Source organism: Nerophis ophidion, linkage group LG18 (genome assembly GCF_033978795.1).
Source record: "Nerophis ophidion isolate RoL-2023_Sa linkage group LG18, RoL_Noph_v1.0, whole genome shotgun sequence".
Classification (NCBI taxonomy): Eukaryota; Metazoa; Chordata; class Actinopteri; order Syngnathiformes; family Syngnathidae; genus Nerophis; species Nerophis ophidion.
The window spans coordinates 18,892,914-18,910,125 of NC_084628.1; the positions used below are offsets into that span (position 1 = coordinate 18,892,914).

A 17,212-nucleotide genomic window follows, 5' to 3' on the forward strand; every position below is an offset into this window, starting at 1 on the left:
GTGTGTGTGTGTGTGTGTGTAATTCTCTCTGATAACAAACATAAACACATTTATTGATTGATTATTACCAGTGATTATTTGGCGTGCTAGAACAAGTAACAGGATTTCCTTGGCATGACAGTACAAGTAAACAATGTGTGGCTTTGGCAGGAGTCGGAGTGATTTCTGTGTTTGTGCTGTTTGTCCACTCGCTAACAGTGATCCTCAAAGTGATAGCGACTCTATTGAAGAACTCTGCCCCCGGCCCAGAGCTGATGGAAATCCGCCGCCTCTTCCTTTCCGACATGATCAAACTGTTTAGCAGCAGCCGAGAAAACAGACGGTAAGCGGTTAACGGAACTTCCCCTTTCGCCGCCTACCTCCCATCAATTTTCTTCCTGATCATTGCATCGAGGGAGGGAAGGCGGCTGCTTTTGTCTGATGGGCTCCGGATTGATGACTTTTCATCCTCAAGCACGCGCGTTTCCTTTCGCGAATGTTTCCCACTAAGTGTTATTTTGCTTTTAAACAACATTTTAGGGCCCTAAATCAGCAACACAGCAGCTTTTGTTGACACAAAGCTGTCTTTGTTGCAGGTTTTTATACTAAATCCTCATTTTTAGGTATGTAAACAAAATAACGGTTCTGCAGTGCCCTGTAATCAACAAGTTTCCCACCGCCAGAGCTGAATAGACTTGCTTTAAGGTCTCCTGCTGTTAATTAGCAATAATAAAGAAACTAATTGCCAGCTGCCCACTGCTGCTTCTTCCGTTTTGGCTCATAGTTCTGTGTTCTTTTGACAACTTCAATGGTTCATTTGCTTTCCTTCAATATAAAGTGGACATTATATTTAAACAAATCACAAGTCAAAAAAAGGTAATTATTTCAACCATTTATAAGAAAAGGAATTGACCCTTGCCGAATCCTAAGGGGCTGTAATGTCATATATAAAGAGTTATAACAGCAAAAACCTTTATTGAGTGCTTTATAAAGGTGCTACATTTCCTGCAAATGGTCCAAATGTCACACCTGCCTTACGTTCCTGTCGCAGATGCCTGCTCCAGTGCTCCGTGTGGCAGGACTGGATGTTTTCCCTGGCCTACATCAACCCAAAAAACCGCGACGAGCAGAAGATCACAGAGATGGTCTACAACATTTTTCGTATCCTACTGTACCACGCCGTCAAGCACGAGTGGGGGGGCTGGCGCGTGTGGGTGGACACCCTCTCCATCGCCCACTCAAAGGTGAGAACAGTTCATGTTTAGAAATAAAAATATGACAGTTCTATTAACACAATAATAAATATATGGTTTATGTTTATTAAACTTTTGACATGATAGTTTAAGAGCTCCGATTTTTCAGTGAAACGGAGGGTACGTCTTTTAGGGGCCTTTTGTAGCTTTAGCGGTGCTGCACTATCAATGGCATTGCGCGGAGCATCGTTAAAGGGGAACATTATCACAATTTCAAAAGGGTTAAAAACAAAAAAAATCAGTTCCCTGTGGCTTGTTGTATTTTCTGAATTTTTTTTCAAACTTTTACCGGTCCCGGAATATCCCTAAATAAAGCTTTAAAGTGCCTTATTTTCGCTATCTTCGAAACCACTATCCATTTCCCTGTGTTGTCATACAGGGCTGCCAATACAAACAACATGACGGTTACTGCAGCAAGATATAGCGACATTAGCTCGGATTCAGACTTGGATTTCAGCGGCTTAAGCGATTCAACAGATTACGCATGTATTCAAACAGATGGTCGGAGTATGGAGGCAGATAGCAAAAACAAAATTGAAGAAGAAATTGAAGCTATTGAGCGAATAGCTATTGACGCTATTCGGCCATACCGTGGGTGTACCTAATGAAGTGGCCCATTGCATGGCTGCCTTATTAGCATCGCCGGTAAAATGTGCAGACCAAACGATCAGGACTTTCGCATCTTGTGACACTGGAGCAACTTAAATCCGTCGATTGGTAAGTGTTTGTTTCGCATTAAATGTGGGTATCTAGTTTCATATTTACATACAGCTAGCGTAAATAGCATGTTAGCATCGATTAGCATAGCATGTTAGCATCGATTAGCTGGCAGTCATGCCGTGACCAAATATGTCGATTAGCACATAAGTCAACAACATCAACAAAACTCACCTTTGTGATTTCGTTGACTTAATCGTTGCAAATGCATCTGCAGGTTATCCATAGATCTCTGTGCCATGTCTGTCTTAGCATCGCCGGTCAAATGTGAAGACACTCTGGTACATTCAATGGGGGTCTGGCAGCAGATTTCTTGCCAGTGGTGCAACTTGAATCCCTCCCTTTTAGTGTTGTTACACCCTCCGACAACACACTGACAAGGCATGATGTTTCCAAGGTTTCAAAAAATAGTCGAAAAAACGGAAAATAACAGAGCTGAGACCCGGTGTTTGTAATGTGAAAATGAATATAGCGGGTGTATTACCTCGGTGACGTCATGTTCTGACGTCATCGCTAAAAGACCGATAAACAGAAAGGCGTTTAATTTGCCAAAATTCACCCATTTAGAGTTCGGAAATCGGTTGAAAAAATACATGGTCTTTTTTCTGCAACATCAAGGTATATATTGACGCTTGCATAGGTTTGGTGATAATGTTCCCCTTTAAAGCTGTTAGTGAGGTTATCGATAGACCACAACATTTGGGAACGGCGCCATTAGCCAGGGCAGTAGGCCAGCGAGAGTCGGAGTTGTGGCAGCATTAATGTTAGCATCTGGCTACTCGCCAGCAGTGTTAAGAAAGTCTCATCCATTTTCTACCGCTTGTCCTGTTCTGGGTCGCGGGGATATTGGAGCCTGTCTGAAAGTTACTTTAAAAAAAGTTATTCATTCCTGTTAATATTTACTTTCTTAAAAAGTAATTGAATTACTAACTAAGTTATTCTTTATTAGATGTAATTGATTACCGTAATTTTCAGACGATAGAGCGCACCAAGGTACAAGCCAAACCCACTTCATGTAGTAGCCGCACCGGACTATAAGCCGCACATTGCGAAACACGTTTTTTACACAGTAGTGTCATAACAATACCAATATTTTGGTACAGGTACTGAAATCATTTCGGTACTTTTTGGTACTTTTCTAAATAAAGGGGACCAAAAAAAATGGCATTATTGGCTTTATTTTGACAACAAATCTTAGGGTACCTTAAACACACGTTTCTTATTGCAGTTAAGTAAACAAACAAAGGCTCCTAATTAGTATGCTGACGTATGCAGTAACATATTGTGTCATTTTCCATTCCATTATTTTGTCAACATTATTAAGGACAAGTGGTAGAAAATGAATTATTAATCTACTTGTTCATTTACTGTTAATATCTGGTTACTTCCTGTTTCAACATGTTCTATCTACACTTCTGTTAAAATGTAATAATCACATATTCTTCTGTTGTTTGATACTTCACATTAGTTTTGGATGATACCACAAATTTGGGTATCAATCCAAAACCAAGTAGTTACAGGATCATACATTGGTCATATTCAAAGTCCTCATGTGTCCAGGGACATATTTCCTGAGTTTATAAACCTTTAGAAAAAAACAAAAAAAAAACGAATGAAGATGTGATGCCAAAAAATCTACGTAATCATAGTAATATCGCTCCTGTACTTGATATCATTACAGTGGATGTCAGGTGTAGATCCACCAATGGCATTTGTTTGCATTTCGATGCGGGTAAGCTACGGTGTGTAGTGAAACAAAACAACTCCAATCGGTGGCCTTGTGGATAGAGTGCCCGCCCTGAGACTAAAAGATCGTGAGTTCAAACCCCGGCCGAGTCATATCAAAGACTATAAAAATGTGACCCAATACCTCCTGGCTTGGCACTCAGCATCAAGGGTTGGAATTGGGGGTTAAATCACCAAAATGATTCTCCCCTCACCTGTCAGGGGGTGTACATGGTGATGGGTCAAATGCAGAGGATAATTTCACCACACCTAGTGTGTGTGTGAATATAGTTGGGACTTTAACTTTAATCAGACTCAATAACCCCACGGATGTCTAGGTGAATTTACTAAGGAATTTGTGAAACTGAAACAATACAAAAAGAATGCTGTTGTAAGTTAATAATACTAACACAGACACCCGTAAAAGTGTTAGCGTATTGTTTAATGCTAACGATGCTGGTGCCGTTACATTACAATAACACGTACAATTATGCATGAAGACACTGCTACAGACATCACTCATGGTACGATTTAGTAACTATAAACAGTTTTAGCTATACTGTCAAACTAACTAACGTTGCTTAAAGTCATGAAAAATACATACGTTTAGTTACGCTGTAAATGGCTAGAAGATTGCACAACTTTGATTGGGGGAAAAAAATCACTGCCTGTAATTGGAAGGACACTGCAGCGCCTGCGGTGAGCAGACTTGTCAAAAGGTGGCGCCATAGCACAAACAATAAAACACCCTTTGTGTTTTTGCTTGTTTTTTTTTCAAAGTGTAGTATAAAAAGGTAGTGAGTTATCGTCTGGAATTTACAGTACTACGAAAAGTAATTAATGCGTTTTTTTATTTTTTTTTATAACTTTCATGTATCTGGTGTATGCAATTGAGAGATGTTCCATGAGAGAGGAGCGTGTGGGTGAGTGACTGTTGCCAAGTGATGTGTGACATCAGTGATAGCGCACTTATTGGCTATTTAAGCTCTGCATTGGTAGTCTGCGGACTGGAAGGAGATTGATGATGCAAGCGCCTGTGGAATGTTTTCACTGATATTCAAACAAGCGACTGAAAGTGCATCAATGGCTGTGTCATGTAAATACTTACACTTTTCCTTCCTGGAAAAACAATTATTTTTTCCAAACACTGCTCGCCAGTGGTCAAGTCGAAGGAGTACATTGAGCAAGGTGCTACATAAATGATAAATGGGTTGTACTTGTATAGTGCTTTTCTACCTTCAAGGTACTCAAAGCGCTTTGACACTACTTCCACATTCACCCATTCACACACATTCACACACTGATGGAGGGAGCTGCCATGCAAGGCGCTAACCAGCATCCATCAGGAGCAAGGGTGAAGTGTCTTGCTCAGGACACAACTGACGTGACGAGATTGGTACTAGGTGGGGATTGAACCAGGGACCCTCGGGTTGCGCACGGCCACTCTTCCACTGCGCCACACCGTCCCTGTAATATAATTGTTAAAAAAACAAAACATGCCTTGTTTTTAATCAATACTTGGGTCAACTATGCTACTGTACTTTAATGTTGGTGATTTAAGTTCTGGGACTGACCAAATTAATGTTCAGTTTCACATTTAAGTGCTAACGACGGTTGTGATAGTTCTTCAAATTAATTAATTCATAAGTCAGCATTATTTTACTTCTTAATTAACTGAACTTTGTTTATATTGAAATATGTTTTATTCCTATTTTGAGAGCTTGTAATATTTTAGAGCAGGACTTTTGCCCCCCAGGGCCACATACTGACAAGTCAAGAATAGAAGGCCATTTTGAGGGTTTGGAAAAATGCTACCACAGATATTTATATTTAAAGACACAACTTTTTGTTTTAGATTTCAGCTTTTATCTAAATACATTTAGTTTTATTGCATTTTTACTCTTGTGTTTTCCCCTTTTTATTGTGATAGTAGCGCTTAACACATTTTTTAATGCTTTATTTTACTTATTTCCTTTTTTAGGGTTTGAAACAGACTTGAGTTTGTATTTTGTTATTCACGCCACGTCTTCACTATACCTCAGTTCAAAAGTAAATAACTTTGTCGTATTTACAATACACAACTTTTTACATTTTAGCAGACACATTAGGTACATTTGCACAAAGTGTCAAAACATAATATTGAATCAAAATCAATGTTATTATGAATTATTGACCTATCCAAGTTTCTGATTATTTCACATCAAAATATTTTTGGTGGAAGATTTAGCAAATTTGTTACATAAATAATCAAAAAATGTATATTTACTTTTTTTCTTACTGTACCGAAAATGAACCGAACAGTGACCTCTGAACCGAGGTACGTACCGAACCGAATTTTTTGTGTACCGTTACATTGTACCTATACAACAGATATTTATATTTAAACACACAACTTTGTGTTTTGGATTTCAGCTTTTGTCTAAATACATTTAGTTTTCTTACATTTTCACTATTGTTTTTCCCCTTTTTATTGTGATAGTAGCGCTTATTAAAACATTTTTTTAATGCTTTATTTGACTTATTTCCTTTTTTAGGGTTTGAAACAGCCTTGAGTTTGTATTTTGTTATTCACGCCACGTCTTCACTATACCTCAGTTCAAAAGTAAATAACTTTGTCGTATTTAAAATACACAACTTTTTACGTTTTAGCAGACACAGGCACATTTGCACAAAGTGTCGGTATTGGACCGGTATCGCCGATACCAGCCTGAATTTGACTGGCATCGTAAAGAAAATGAGTTTGGGAGTATCATAACTTTTTTAAAATTGTAATATTACTTAGAGACAGTCCAGTGGAGTGCTTGTTTCCCGGTGAAGTGTTTATATTTGTGAGCGTTAGCAATGCTGGACTTGGACCATATCCCTACTGATGTGTTCCACATGTTCATTGGTTACATCGGAAAAGTAGTTCAGCAGTGTTGGCTTTTACAATAAAAATGTCACGAAAGCTTGGTTAATATGCAGGGCTCGGCATGTAATTGGAGAAATGTTGGCCGTTTTTAGGGGGCTTTATAGGCAATCAAATGATATGCCTTTTTTGCCGCCTCGTAATAGCAGATTTTTTAATATTTACGTTGTGCAAATGGATCGGTTTGCAGCCGAGTGTGAAGCGACCGGAATGAGAATCAGCACCTACAAGTCCGAGTCCATGGTTCTCGCCCGGAAAAGGGTGGAATGCCATCTCCGGGTTGGGGAGGAGACCCTGCCCCAAGTGGAGGAGTTCAAGTACCTAGGAGTCTTGTTCACGAGTGAGGGAAGAGTGGATCGTGAGATCGACAGGCGGATCGGTGCGGCGTCTTCAGTAATGCGGACGTTGTACCGATCCCTTGTGGTGAAGAAGGAGCTGAGCCGGAAGGCAAAGCTCTCAATTTACCGGTCGATCTACGTTCCCATCCTCACCTATGGTCATGAGCTTTGGGTCATGACCGAAAGGATAAGATCACGGGTACAAGCGGCCGAAATGAGCTTCCTCCGCCGTGTGGCGGGGCTCTCCCTTAGAGATAGGGTGAGAAGCTCTGCCATCCGGGAGGAACTCAAAGTAAAGCCGCTGCTCCTTCACATCGAGAGGAGCCAGATGAGGTGGTTCGGGCATCTGGTCAGGATGCCACCCGAACGCCTCCCTAGGGAGGTGTTTAGGGCACGTCCAACCGGTAGGAGGCCACGGGGAAGACCCAGGACACGTTGGGAAGACTATGTCTCCCGGCTGGCCTGGCAACGCCTCGGGATCCCCCGGGAAGAGCTAGACGAAGTGGCTGGGGAAAGGGAAGTCTGGGTTTCCCTGCTTAGGTTGTTGCCCCCGCGACCCGACCTCGGATAAGCGGAAGAAGATGGATGGATGGATGGACGTTGTGCAAAAAAGGCTAACGTGTGTTTTTGGCTCACATGGGGCAACATTGGCGAAATAAAAAGGAAAGAAAAACAGTATTTTATACAGGCAAAAATATTCATGGAACTTTTGATTGTGCATACAATGTTTTGCAGGTGACGTATGAAGCCCACAAGGAGTACTTGGCAAATATGTATGAGGAGTACCAGCGTCAGGAGGAGGAAAACATCAAGAAAGGCAAGAAGGGTTTGGTCAGCACCATCTCAGGTCTGTCTGCTCAGACCTCTGGCATCAAAGGTGCGGTCGAGATCGGAGAAATAGATCCAAACTCCCAGTCGCCGGGGAGCCAGAGGGACTACGACAGCGCAGACTCCCGTAACCTCCTGGCGGAAGGGCGTTGTCCACAGAATGCAGCAGACAACGTCAGCGTGGAAGTCCAGCATCTTCTGGTGGACATTAAGGCAGAGAAGGTGGAGGCTACGGAAGTAAAGATGGACGACATGGACACTCCGGGAGGCTCCGAGAATGGAGCACTAATGGGGGTGGACTCACTTCTGGATAACGTTTACTGTGCCGCAGTGGGGAAGCTGAGCGGTGACCTCAGCGCTGTGTTGCTGCCAAAGACCAGCGTAGACGAGCAGAGCGCACCTCCTCTCATCATGCTGGACGATGACAAAGACGGCGTCCCTCACAGCAACAACTTTTTGTTCTGCGAGGCCAACGTGGAAAATGCTTTGCTGCCCGACTTGAATCCAGCTCAACCCTCAGTGTCATCCGGCCCACAACCGCCATCTTCCTCCAGTGCCAGCAGTGGACTGGGCCTTCTGGCTCACGTGACTGGAAGCTCCGACTTTGTGTCCTTACCCAGCATTTTGGAAAAGGACGAGTCGGAACTCCAGGCAGCTTTAGAGGGCATCGACCATGTGGCCGCCGCTCAACTTAAGCCTCCGACCTCCCGCGCAAGTCCAGAAGCGAGCCACGGAAGGGTTGTGGCGCCCTCTAAAGGTGACATTCCAGCTGCTTGGAGCAGGAACACGGTTCATGTGAACGCCACAAACAACACCTCGGATGAGGATGGGAAGGAGATGAAGATTCTGACAACAGCAACCACACAGGTGAGACAGGATACAAAACATGTCAGTTCATTGTGTGAATGCTGACTCAAAGGTGTTTCCTAAAACGCACAATATCCATCGTTTACTACGGCCTGACCATGCTATACTCATTTCCACGACTTGGGACTATTATTAATAGAGCATAAAAACACTATTCGCAACTTTCTAAATGTTTTTAACATAACAGCCATATACTAAATCAAGTCATACTTTATTTATTTTGCTCTTTTCATACACAAGCAAGTGGCAAACACAAAATGCTGTACAAAAAAAAAAATAGAAGAAAAGAAAACATTCACACACGCAGCACTATTGACAGTAACAAACAAAATCGAAACATGGCATGGTACTGAGGATTTCAGGAAAATCTCCTCCTTTGAGAGGTCCACACTGGAGAATAACTACAATTAACGCTATCCATCCATCTTCTGCTCATCCGAGGTCGGGTCGCGGTGGCAGCAGCCTAAGCAGGGAAGCCCAGACTTCCCTCTCCCCAGCCACTTCGTCTAACTCTTCCCGGGGGATCCCGAGGCGTTCCCAGGCCAGCCGGGAGACATAGTCTTCCCAACATGTCCTGGGTCTTCCCCGTGGCCTCCTACCGGTTGGACGTGCCCTAAACACCACCCTCGGGAGGCGTTCGGGTGGCATCCTGACCAGATGCCCGAGCCACCTCATCTGGCTCCTCTCGATGTGGAGGAGCAGCGGCTTTACTTTGAGCTCCTCCCGGATGGTAGAGCTTCTTACTCTATCTCTAAGGGAGAGCCCCGCCACCCGGCGAAGGAAACTCATTTTGGGCGCTTGTACCCGTGATCTTATCCTTTTGGTCATGACCCAAAGCTCATTACCATAGGTGAGGATGGGAACGTAGATCGACCGGTAAATTGAGAGCTTTGCCTTCCGGCTCAGCTCCTTCTTCACCACAACGGATCGGTACAACGTACGCATTACTGGACACGCTTAACCGATCCGCCTGTCGATCTCACGATCCACTCTTCCCCCACTCGTGAACAAGACTCCTAGGTACTTGAACTCCTCCACTTGAGGCAGGGTCTCCTCCCCAACCCGGAGATGGGTTAATGAAAATTAACGCTATATAAACAAAATAGTTTAACACATATTAAAAAATATATCTAAAAATAAAATATAAATATCAGTCACAATTAAACTCATTTCACCCAATAGTAGTCTTGAGTGCATTCTACTGTACTGGACTGGAGGATCGTCCAAGCGTCAGTGTCACCCGGCCACTACAAAATGGCCACGACCTGGAAAAGCTTTATCGCGTCCTGGGTAATACACAGACTTGCAAAAATAATTTCATTCGCACCCGAATTATGATTCTTATTCATCCCGATTCCGAATCAATTCAAAATTTTCAAAAATCTATTTCAAAAATCTATACTTTTTTAAATGTTTGTTTTCATAAGAATTGATTTTCAAAGGGGATCTGCATGCAACCAGAAATAGCTTATCCAACTTGTAACCTGTTTAGAAAAAGTTCCATTATAATTATTATACCAAATAACACATTGCGAGAATGTGATTAAATCGAGAATCGTGTTCAATCGAAAATTGATTCCGAATCAAATCTTCACCCTAATAATCGGAACCAGATCGAATTATTTTGGTGCCCAAATACATAAAATACGTACTGTAAATAATACCTTTTTTAGCACTTAATATAGGCCAAATATGATTTGAAAATAAAAAAAAATCCATGATGTAGTGTTGCTGCAAAATGTATTTTTTTTTAACTTGGATGATGATTTGGAGTGCATCAGAAAGTACTCAATTAAAAAAATGGCAAATATTTAACGACAGAGCAGCAACACAACCAATGTTGTAATAAGGTTAAGATGTAAACCGCTCATTCAGTAATAGTAGAGCTGAATGAGCGGCATTATTTTAAAGCGCATGCAGAGGCATACTTGCCAACCTTCCTGTTTTCCCTGAGAATCGACCATATGTTGCACTTATTTCTCCAGCACCCACTAAATTTCCTACATTTTATATTTCATCTTCAACAAAAAAACATTTTCTGGTAGTCCCAGAGCAATACAGCAATAATAAAACAAATGTTATTTAGCTTTTTTCTTCCGTATGCAAATGTTGAGAAGTATGTGCAGACAGACGTACAGGAAGCTATAAAGCTCCTTGACCCAGAAGGGGACAAGCGGTAGAAAATGGATGGATGGATGGACGCTAACCACATTTCAAATGCATTCACTGCCACCTTGTGGAGGTATCCAAAAGTACATCACCACGTTGTTTACAGCCACTGCTGTTAATGCATTTTTTTTTTTAATTTTTTTTTTACCTGGAGCAAAATAGAGACCCTGGTGGTTTTTCACTTGTGTAGACCACTGTAGAGGACTCGGCGGGGAGATGTATAGTTGACTGCCGCTCGGGTCAAAAGGTGAGGAGGGTAATCCATGTTAGCAAACATCTCGGGCAAACAGAAAGTATTTCTTCCCCCAAAGCAGATAGCAACCGTACTCGAGGTGATGCTTCTTGGGGACAGGGTGGGTCACTAATGCATGGTGTCCCTAAATCGCTCGCTTTTTCGATTCGTCTCTGCTACTTTTTTAAAAGGCTTTTTTTTTTTCTTCTTTTTTTTTTTCTTGCAGCATCCTGCTGACTCATTCATTTTGTGTTTATCGGTCGCTCCGAGGTTGTTGTTGTATTTTTTATTGCGACGCCTCGGGGAGGAGGGTGGGGTCTTGTGAGGACTTATTGCAAATTCATCATTCATTGTGAATGGAATGAATGCAGTGTAATTTCTCCTCTGGGCCTGCACGTCCCCCACAGACTGGAGTATATTGTGACGCACTGGCTTCCATACAACCTAATTACACTTATTCTTTGTGTCTGTCGCCACAAGAGTCTAAGCGGCCGCCTCAGTGCTCCAGTGGACAGTGTGGACTTCAGGGGTGCGCCCATGTCGGAGGACCAGCGGCGTCAGTTCAGCCCAGGCCCTCGCACCACCATGTTCCGCATCCCCGAGTTCAAATGGTCGCCTCTGCACCAGAGACTGCTGGCCGACCTGCTGTTTGCCCTGGAGAGTGACGTCCATGTGTGGAGGAGGTGTGTGATTGACGTGATGAATGCAATAGTCGTATTTCAATAATGCTGTGTGATTCTTCCCCTCTTCTCCTTCTGTAGCCACTCCACCAAGTCCGTCATGGACTTTGTCAACAGCAGCGAGAACATAATTTTTGTCCACAACACCATCCACCTCATCTCACAGATGGTGGACAACATCATTATCGCTTGCGGGGGAATCCTCCCTCTGCTCTCAGCTGCCACCTCTCCTTCTGTAAGTGCAGCTTCCTCCTCCCTACTACTGTGTTATAGTGCCATCTAGTGGCTGTTTTTTACACAGCTCACTTAGGGTCACATAAAGGTCAGTCACTACCATTTGTTTGTTTGCTAGGCAAATACCCGATAAAATACTTGGTATATATTTTAATAGGGTGATATTTCCACATCATTTTGGGCATTTTTTCCTTATTTCCCCTTATATTCTCAGCGATAATCTGTTAATTTTAGGTGGCGACTTGTCCAGCGTGTACGCCGCCTTCCGCCCGATTGTAGCTGAGATAGGCGCCAGCGCCCCCCGCCACCCCAAAAGGGAATAAGCGGTAGTAAAAGGATGGATGGAAGTTATAAGCGAGAGGTTTGTATCTACAGTCGTGGTCAAAAGTTTACATACACTTGTGAAGGACTTATGTCATGGCTGTCTTGAGTTTCCAATAATTTCTACAACTCTTATTTATTTGTGATAGATTGATTGGAGCACATACTTGTTAGTCAGAAAAACATTCATGAAGTTTGGTTCTTTTGATACATTTTTTATGGGTCTACTGAAAATGTGACCAAATCTGCTGGGTCAAAAGTATACATACAGCAATGTTAATATTTGGTTGCATGTCCCTTGGCAAGTTTCACTGCAATAAGGCACTTTTGGTAGCCATCCACAAGCTTCTGGCTCATCTGACATCACATGGACAAAGATAAGACCTTCTGGAGGAAAGTTCTGTGGTCAGATGAAACAAAAATTTAGCTGTTTGGCCACATTACCCAGCAATATGTTTGGAGGAGAAAAGGTGAGGCCTTTAATCACAGGAACACCAAACCTACCGTCAATCATGGTGGTGGTAGTATTATGCTCTGGGCCTGTTTAGCAGCCAATGGAACTGCTGCTTTACAGAGAGTAAATAGGACAATGAAAAAGGAGGATTACCTCCAAATTCTTCAGGACAAACTAAAATCATCAGCCAGGAAGTTGGGTCTTGGGCCCAGTTTGACCCCAATGACCCCAAACAAACGTCAAAGTGGTAAAATAATGGCTATACATATGAACAATGCTGAAGAAACAAGTCCATGTCAGAAAACCAACAAATTTAGCTGGACTGCACCAATTCTGTCAAGAGGAGTGGTCAAAAACTTCAACCAGAAGCTTGCCAGAAGCTTGTGGATGGCTACCAAAAGCACCTTATTGCAGTGAAACTTGCCAGGGAACATGTAACCAAATATTAACATTGCTGGATGTATACTTTTGACCCAGCAGATTTGGTCACATTTTCATAAAAGAACCAAACTTCATGAATGTTTCTTGTTACAAACAAGTATGTGCTCCAATCACTCTATCACAAAAATATAAGAGTTGTACAAATTATTGGAATCTCAAGACAGCCATAACATTATGTTCTTTACGATTGTATGTCAACTTTTGACTACGACTGGACAAGCGGTAGAAAATAGATGGATGGATGGATGTATATAATTTGCTGCTCATTCAAAATAAGGGTAATTGTGTAATCGGGCTTGTTTTATTAATACCTTTTTAGTAAACATTGATTTAAAGTAGAAAAATACACCAGAAATAGTGTTTGCCTTCCAAAAGTGCCATCCTATTGTTTTAATAATTTTTTGTGTATTATCAATCAAAGTTTTTTTTATACAGCCCTTAATCACAACTGTCTAAAGGGGCTGCACAAGCCACAAGGGCCTCCGCGGTTCATATCCCACATCAGGGCAAGAAAAAACTAAACCCAATGGGCGACCATTGCAATGGACGGCAAGTGGATCTAATTAATAGTATGAGAATCCAGTCCATAGTGGGGCCAGCAGGGGATCATCTTGGATGGAGACAAGTCAGCAGTGCAGAGACGTCCCCAATTGATGCACAGATGAGTGGTCCACCCCGGGTCCCGACTTTGAACCGCTCGCGGCTCATCTGTGGTCACCTGATAACCTCTCCACACAGGAGAGGAGGGTAAAGCATAAAAGAGATGGCAGATCAACTGGTCTAAAAGGGGGTCTATTTAAAGGCTAGAGTATACAAATGAGTTTTAAGATGGGACTTAAATGCTTCTACTGATGTAGCATCTCTAACTGTTACCGGGAGGGCATTCCAGAGTACTGGAGCCCGAATAAAAAAGTCTTTATAGCCCGCAGACTGTCTTTGGGCTCTCGGAATCATTCATAAGCTAAGGTACTTAGAACGTAGATTTCTTGCCGGGACATATGGTACAATACAATCGGCAAGATAGACCGTGTAGTATTTTATACGTAAGTAGTAAAACCTTAATTCACTTAAAAGTCACATCTTAAAGGCCTACTGAAATGAGATTTTCTTATTTAAACAGGGATTTCAGGTCCATTCTATGTGTCATACTTGATCATTTCGCGATATTGCCATATTTTTGCTGAAAGGATTTAGTAGAGAAAATCCACGATAAAGTTCGCAACTGAAGAAAAGCCCTGCCTCTACTGGAAGTCGCAGACGATGACGTCACATGTTGAGGGCTCCTCACATATTCACATTGATTTTAATGGGAGCCTCCAACAAAAACAGCTATTCAGACCGAGAAAACAACAATTTCTCCATTATTTTGAGCGAGGATGAAAGATTTGTGTTTGAAGATATTGATGGCGACGGACTAGAAAAAAAAAAAAGTTACAAAAAAAAAACGCGATTGTAATCACGTTGCATTAAGTGAAGTGTGAAGTGAAGTATATTTATATAGCGCTTTTCTCAAGTGACTCAAAGCGCTTTACATAGTGACACCCAATATCTAAGTTACATTTAAACCAGTGTGGGTGGCACTGGGAGCAGGTGGGTAAAGTGTCTTGCCCAAGGACAAAACGGCAGTAACTAGGATGGCACAAGCGGGAATCGAACCTGCAACCCTCAAGTTGCTGGCACGGCCACTCTACCAACCGAGCTATGCTATTAAGACGGATTCATATGTTTTTAGACACATTTACTAGGATCATTCTGGGAAATCCCTTATCTTTCTATTGTGTTGCTAGTGTTTTAGTGAGTTAAATAGTACCTGATAGTCGGAGGTGTACGTCCACGGCCGGGTGTTGACGCGCAGTGTCTCGGGGAAGTCGACGGCAGCTGTACGGGAGGCGCAAGCTCAGCTGATCTCTGGTAAGAGGCAACTTTTTAACCACAATTTTCTCACCGAAACCTGCTGGTTGACATGTAGTCGGGATCCATGTTCGCTGTAATCCATACTAAAGTTTAACCTCCGTGAATTTTAAACAAGGAATCACCGTGTGTTTGTGTGGCTAAAGGCTAAAGCTTCCCAACTCCGTCTTTCTACTTTGACTTCTCCAATATTAATTGAACAAATTGCAAAAGATTCAGCAACACAGATGTCCAAAATACTGTGTAATTATGCCGTTAAAGCAGGCGACTTTTAGCTGTGTGTGTACGCAGCGCTCATATTCATAACAGCCCGTGACGTCACGCGTACACGTCATCATTACACGACGTTTTATAGAAAAAAGTCCCGGGAAATTTAAAATTGCAATTTAGTAAACTAAAAAGGCCGTATTGGAATGTGTTGCAATGTTAATATTCCATCATTGATATATAAACTATCAGAGTGCGTGGTGGGTAGTAGTGGGTTTCAGTAGGCCTTTAAGTGCACAGGAAGCCAGTGCAGGTGAGTTAGTATAGGTATATTTATATATAAGTATATATGTATATAGGCGGAATATGATCTTTCTTGTTCTTGTCAAAGGTCTAGCATTTTCTACCAACTGTAATCTTTTAATACTAGACATAGGGGGGCTTGAAAATAATATGTTACAGTAATCAAGACGTAGCGAACGCATGAATAATTATCTCAGTGTCGCTGGTGGACAAAATGGTACACATTTTAGAGATATTGCGGGGATGAAAGTAGGCTGTTTTAGTAACACTCTTTATGTGGTACTCAAATAAGAGAGAGTTTAATAATAAGTAAAGTCAAACCTGATTGAATCAATTTCTACATCAATACAGTGAGTATTAACTTAATTGGTTCTCGAGCACGGTTCGTAAATCGAAAAGTTTGTATTGTGAAGCAAATGTATTCATTAGAAACAATGTAAATATGAATAATGGGTTCCAGCTTTGACAAAAGTCCATATTTCAGTGGTGGTGTATACACTTTGAACACAATATAAAGTGCAATACAGTACTGTATATCAAACAAACCGAACAAGGAGGTGATGAATCAACTGTCTCTTTAAGAAGACAACACAACAATGAACTGTGCTGTATGCACTGCTCTGCCAACACGCGTGCTCATGCAGAAGTCCCTTTGGTGCCCTCACAAACAGTCAGGCATCACAGAAATCCACAACCTTAACAACCATATTGCTATAATAAAAAACATTTTTAAAGTAACAACCACATACTGTACATTAACATTGGCGAATGTGAAAGAGAAAGGAGCCGTGTGTGTGTGTGTTCTCTTGGAAAAGGCGCCACTGAATGGGACTTAGTCTTCTCCTCCCCTGTGAAGTAAGTCCGCTTTGGCATATTTTTCCAGAAAAGTCTGTTTCCATCACAATTAAAAACTTGTGGGACGGTCTCTTCAATACGGGCAAACACAAAAGTGCTGCCAGCGAGACTCAAAATGAATGAATGCAGTGTTTGTGCACAGACATGGTTTTGCACAAAAAAGCACATTTGGCGCCATCCAAAACTGCGTAAATAGAAAAGTTTACAAATAGAGGGTATCCTAAATTGAGGTTCCACTGTATTACTATAATAAGATACGAACAAAGTGATAATGTGATTTTTGTCTTCCTAGAGTACTTGGACATCAGCAACTTGGAAATGACACCCTTATATTCCTGCAGACAGACACGTTCTTTGTGGTCTAATCAAACATTTTCTTGCGTCCTGTCGCCCACAAAGGTGGAGAACATAGAGGCCACGCAGGGCATGTCCTCGGAGACCGCCATCACATTCTTGTCCCGTCTGATGGTCATGGTGGACGTGCTGGTCTTCTCCAGCTCGCTCAATTTCAGCGAGATCGAGGCAGAGAAAAACATGTCTGCCGGCGGCCTGATGCGTCAGTGCCTGAGACTCGGTAAGCGTGCCGATTTTAACCTGCATCTATACTGGAATGACTCAGTAGCCAGGAAGTCTTTGCCTGTTAGTGGTTGTCATATCTCCGGTCTGTTTAAACATTTGAAGGTGTTTAAAATATGTCAATATCATTCTCAGGTGTCAAAGTCAGTGAAAATGTTAAGATAATATGCGTCAATAAAGTATCAATCAATCAATCAATGTTTACTCATATAGC

The 17,212-nt window shown here is 42.1% G+C and overlaps 1 protein-coding gene across 1 annotated transcript in view; it reads left to right on the forward strand.

The window, feature by feature from the left end:
- The window catches only part of LOC133536842 (neurobeachin-like), a 652,776-nt gene that overhangs the window by 228,453 nt on the left and 407,111 nt on the right, over positions 1 to 17,212 (forward strand). The window contains exons 20-25 of the mRNA XM_061877477.1: positions 199 to 322; positions 1,031 to 1,223; positions 7,656 to 8,615; positions 11,497 to 11,699; positions 11,778 to 11,931; positions 16,822 to 16,996. Of these exons, the coding sequence (XP_061733461.1) occupies positions 199 to 322; positions 1,031 to 1,223; positions 7,656 to 8,615; positions 11,497 to 11,699; positions 11,778 to 11,931; positions 16,822 to 16,996 (1,809 nt within the window). The remainder of the gene's footprint in view (positions 1 to 198; positions 323 to 1,030; positions 1,224 to 7,655; positions 8,616 to 11,496; positions 11,700 to 11,777; positions 11,932 to 16,821; positions 16,997 to 17,212) is intronic.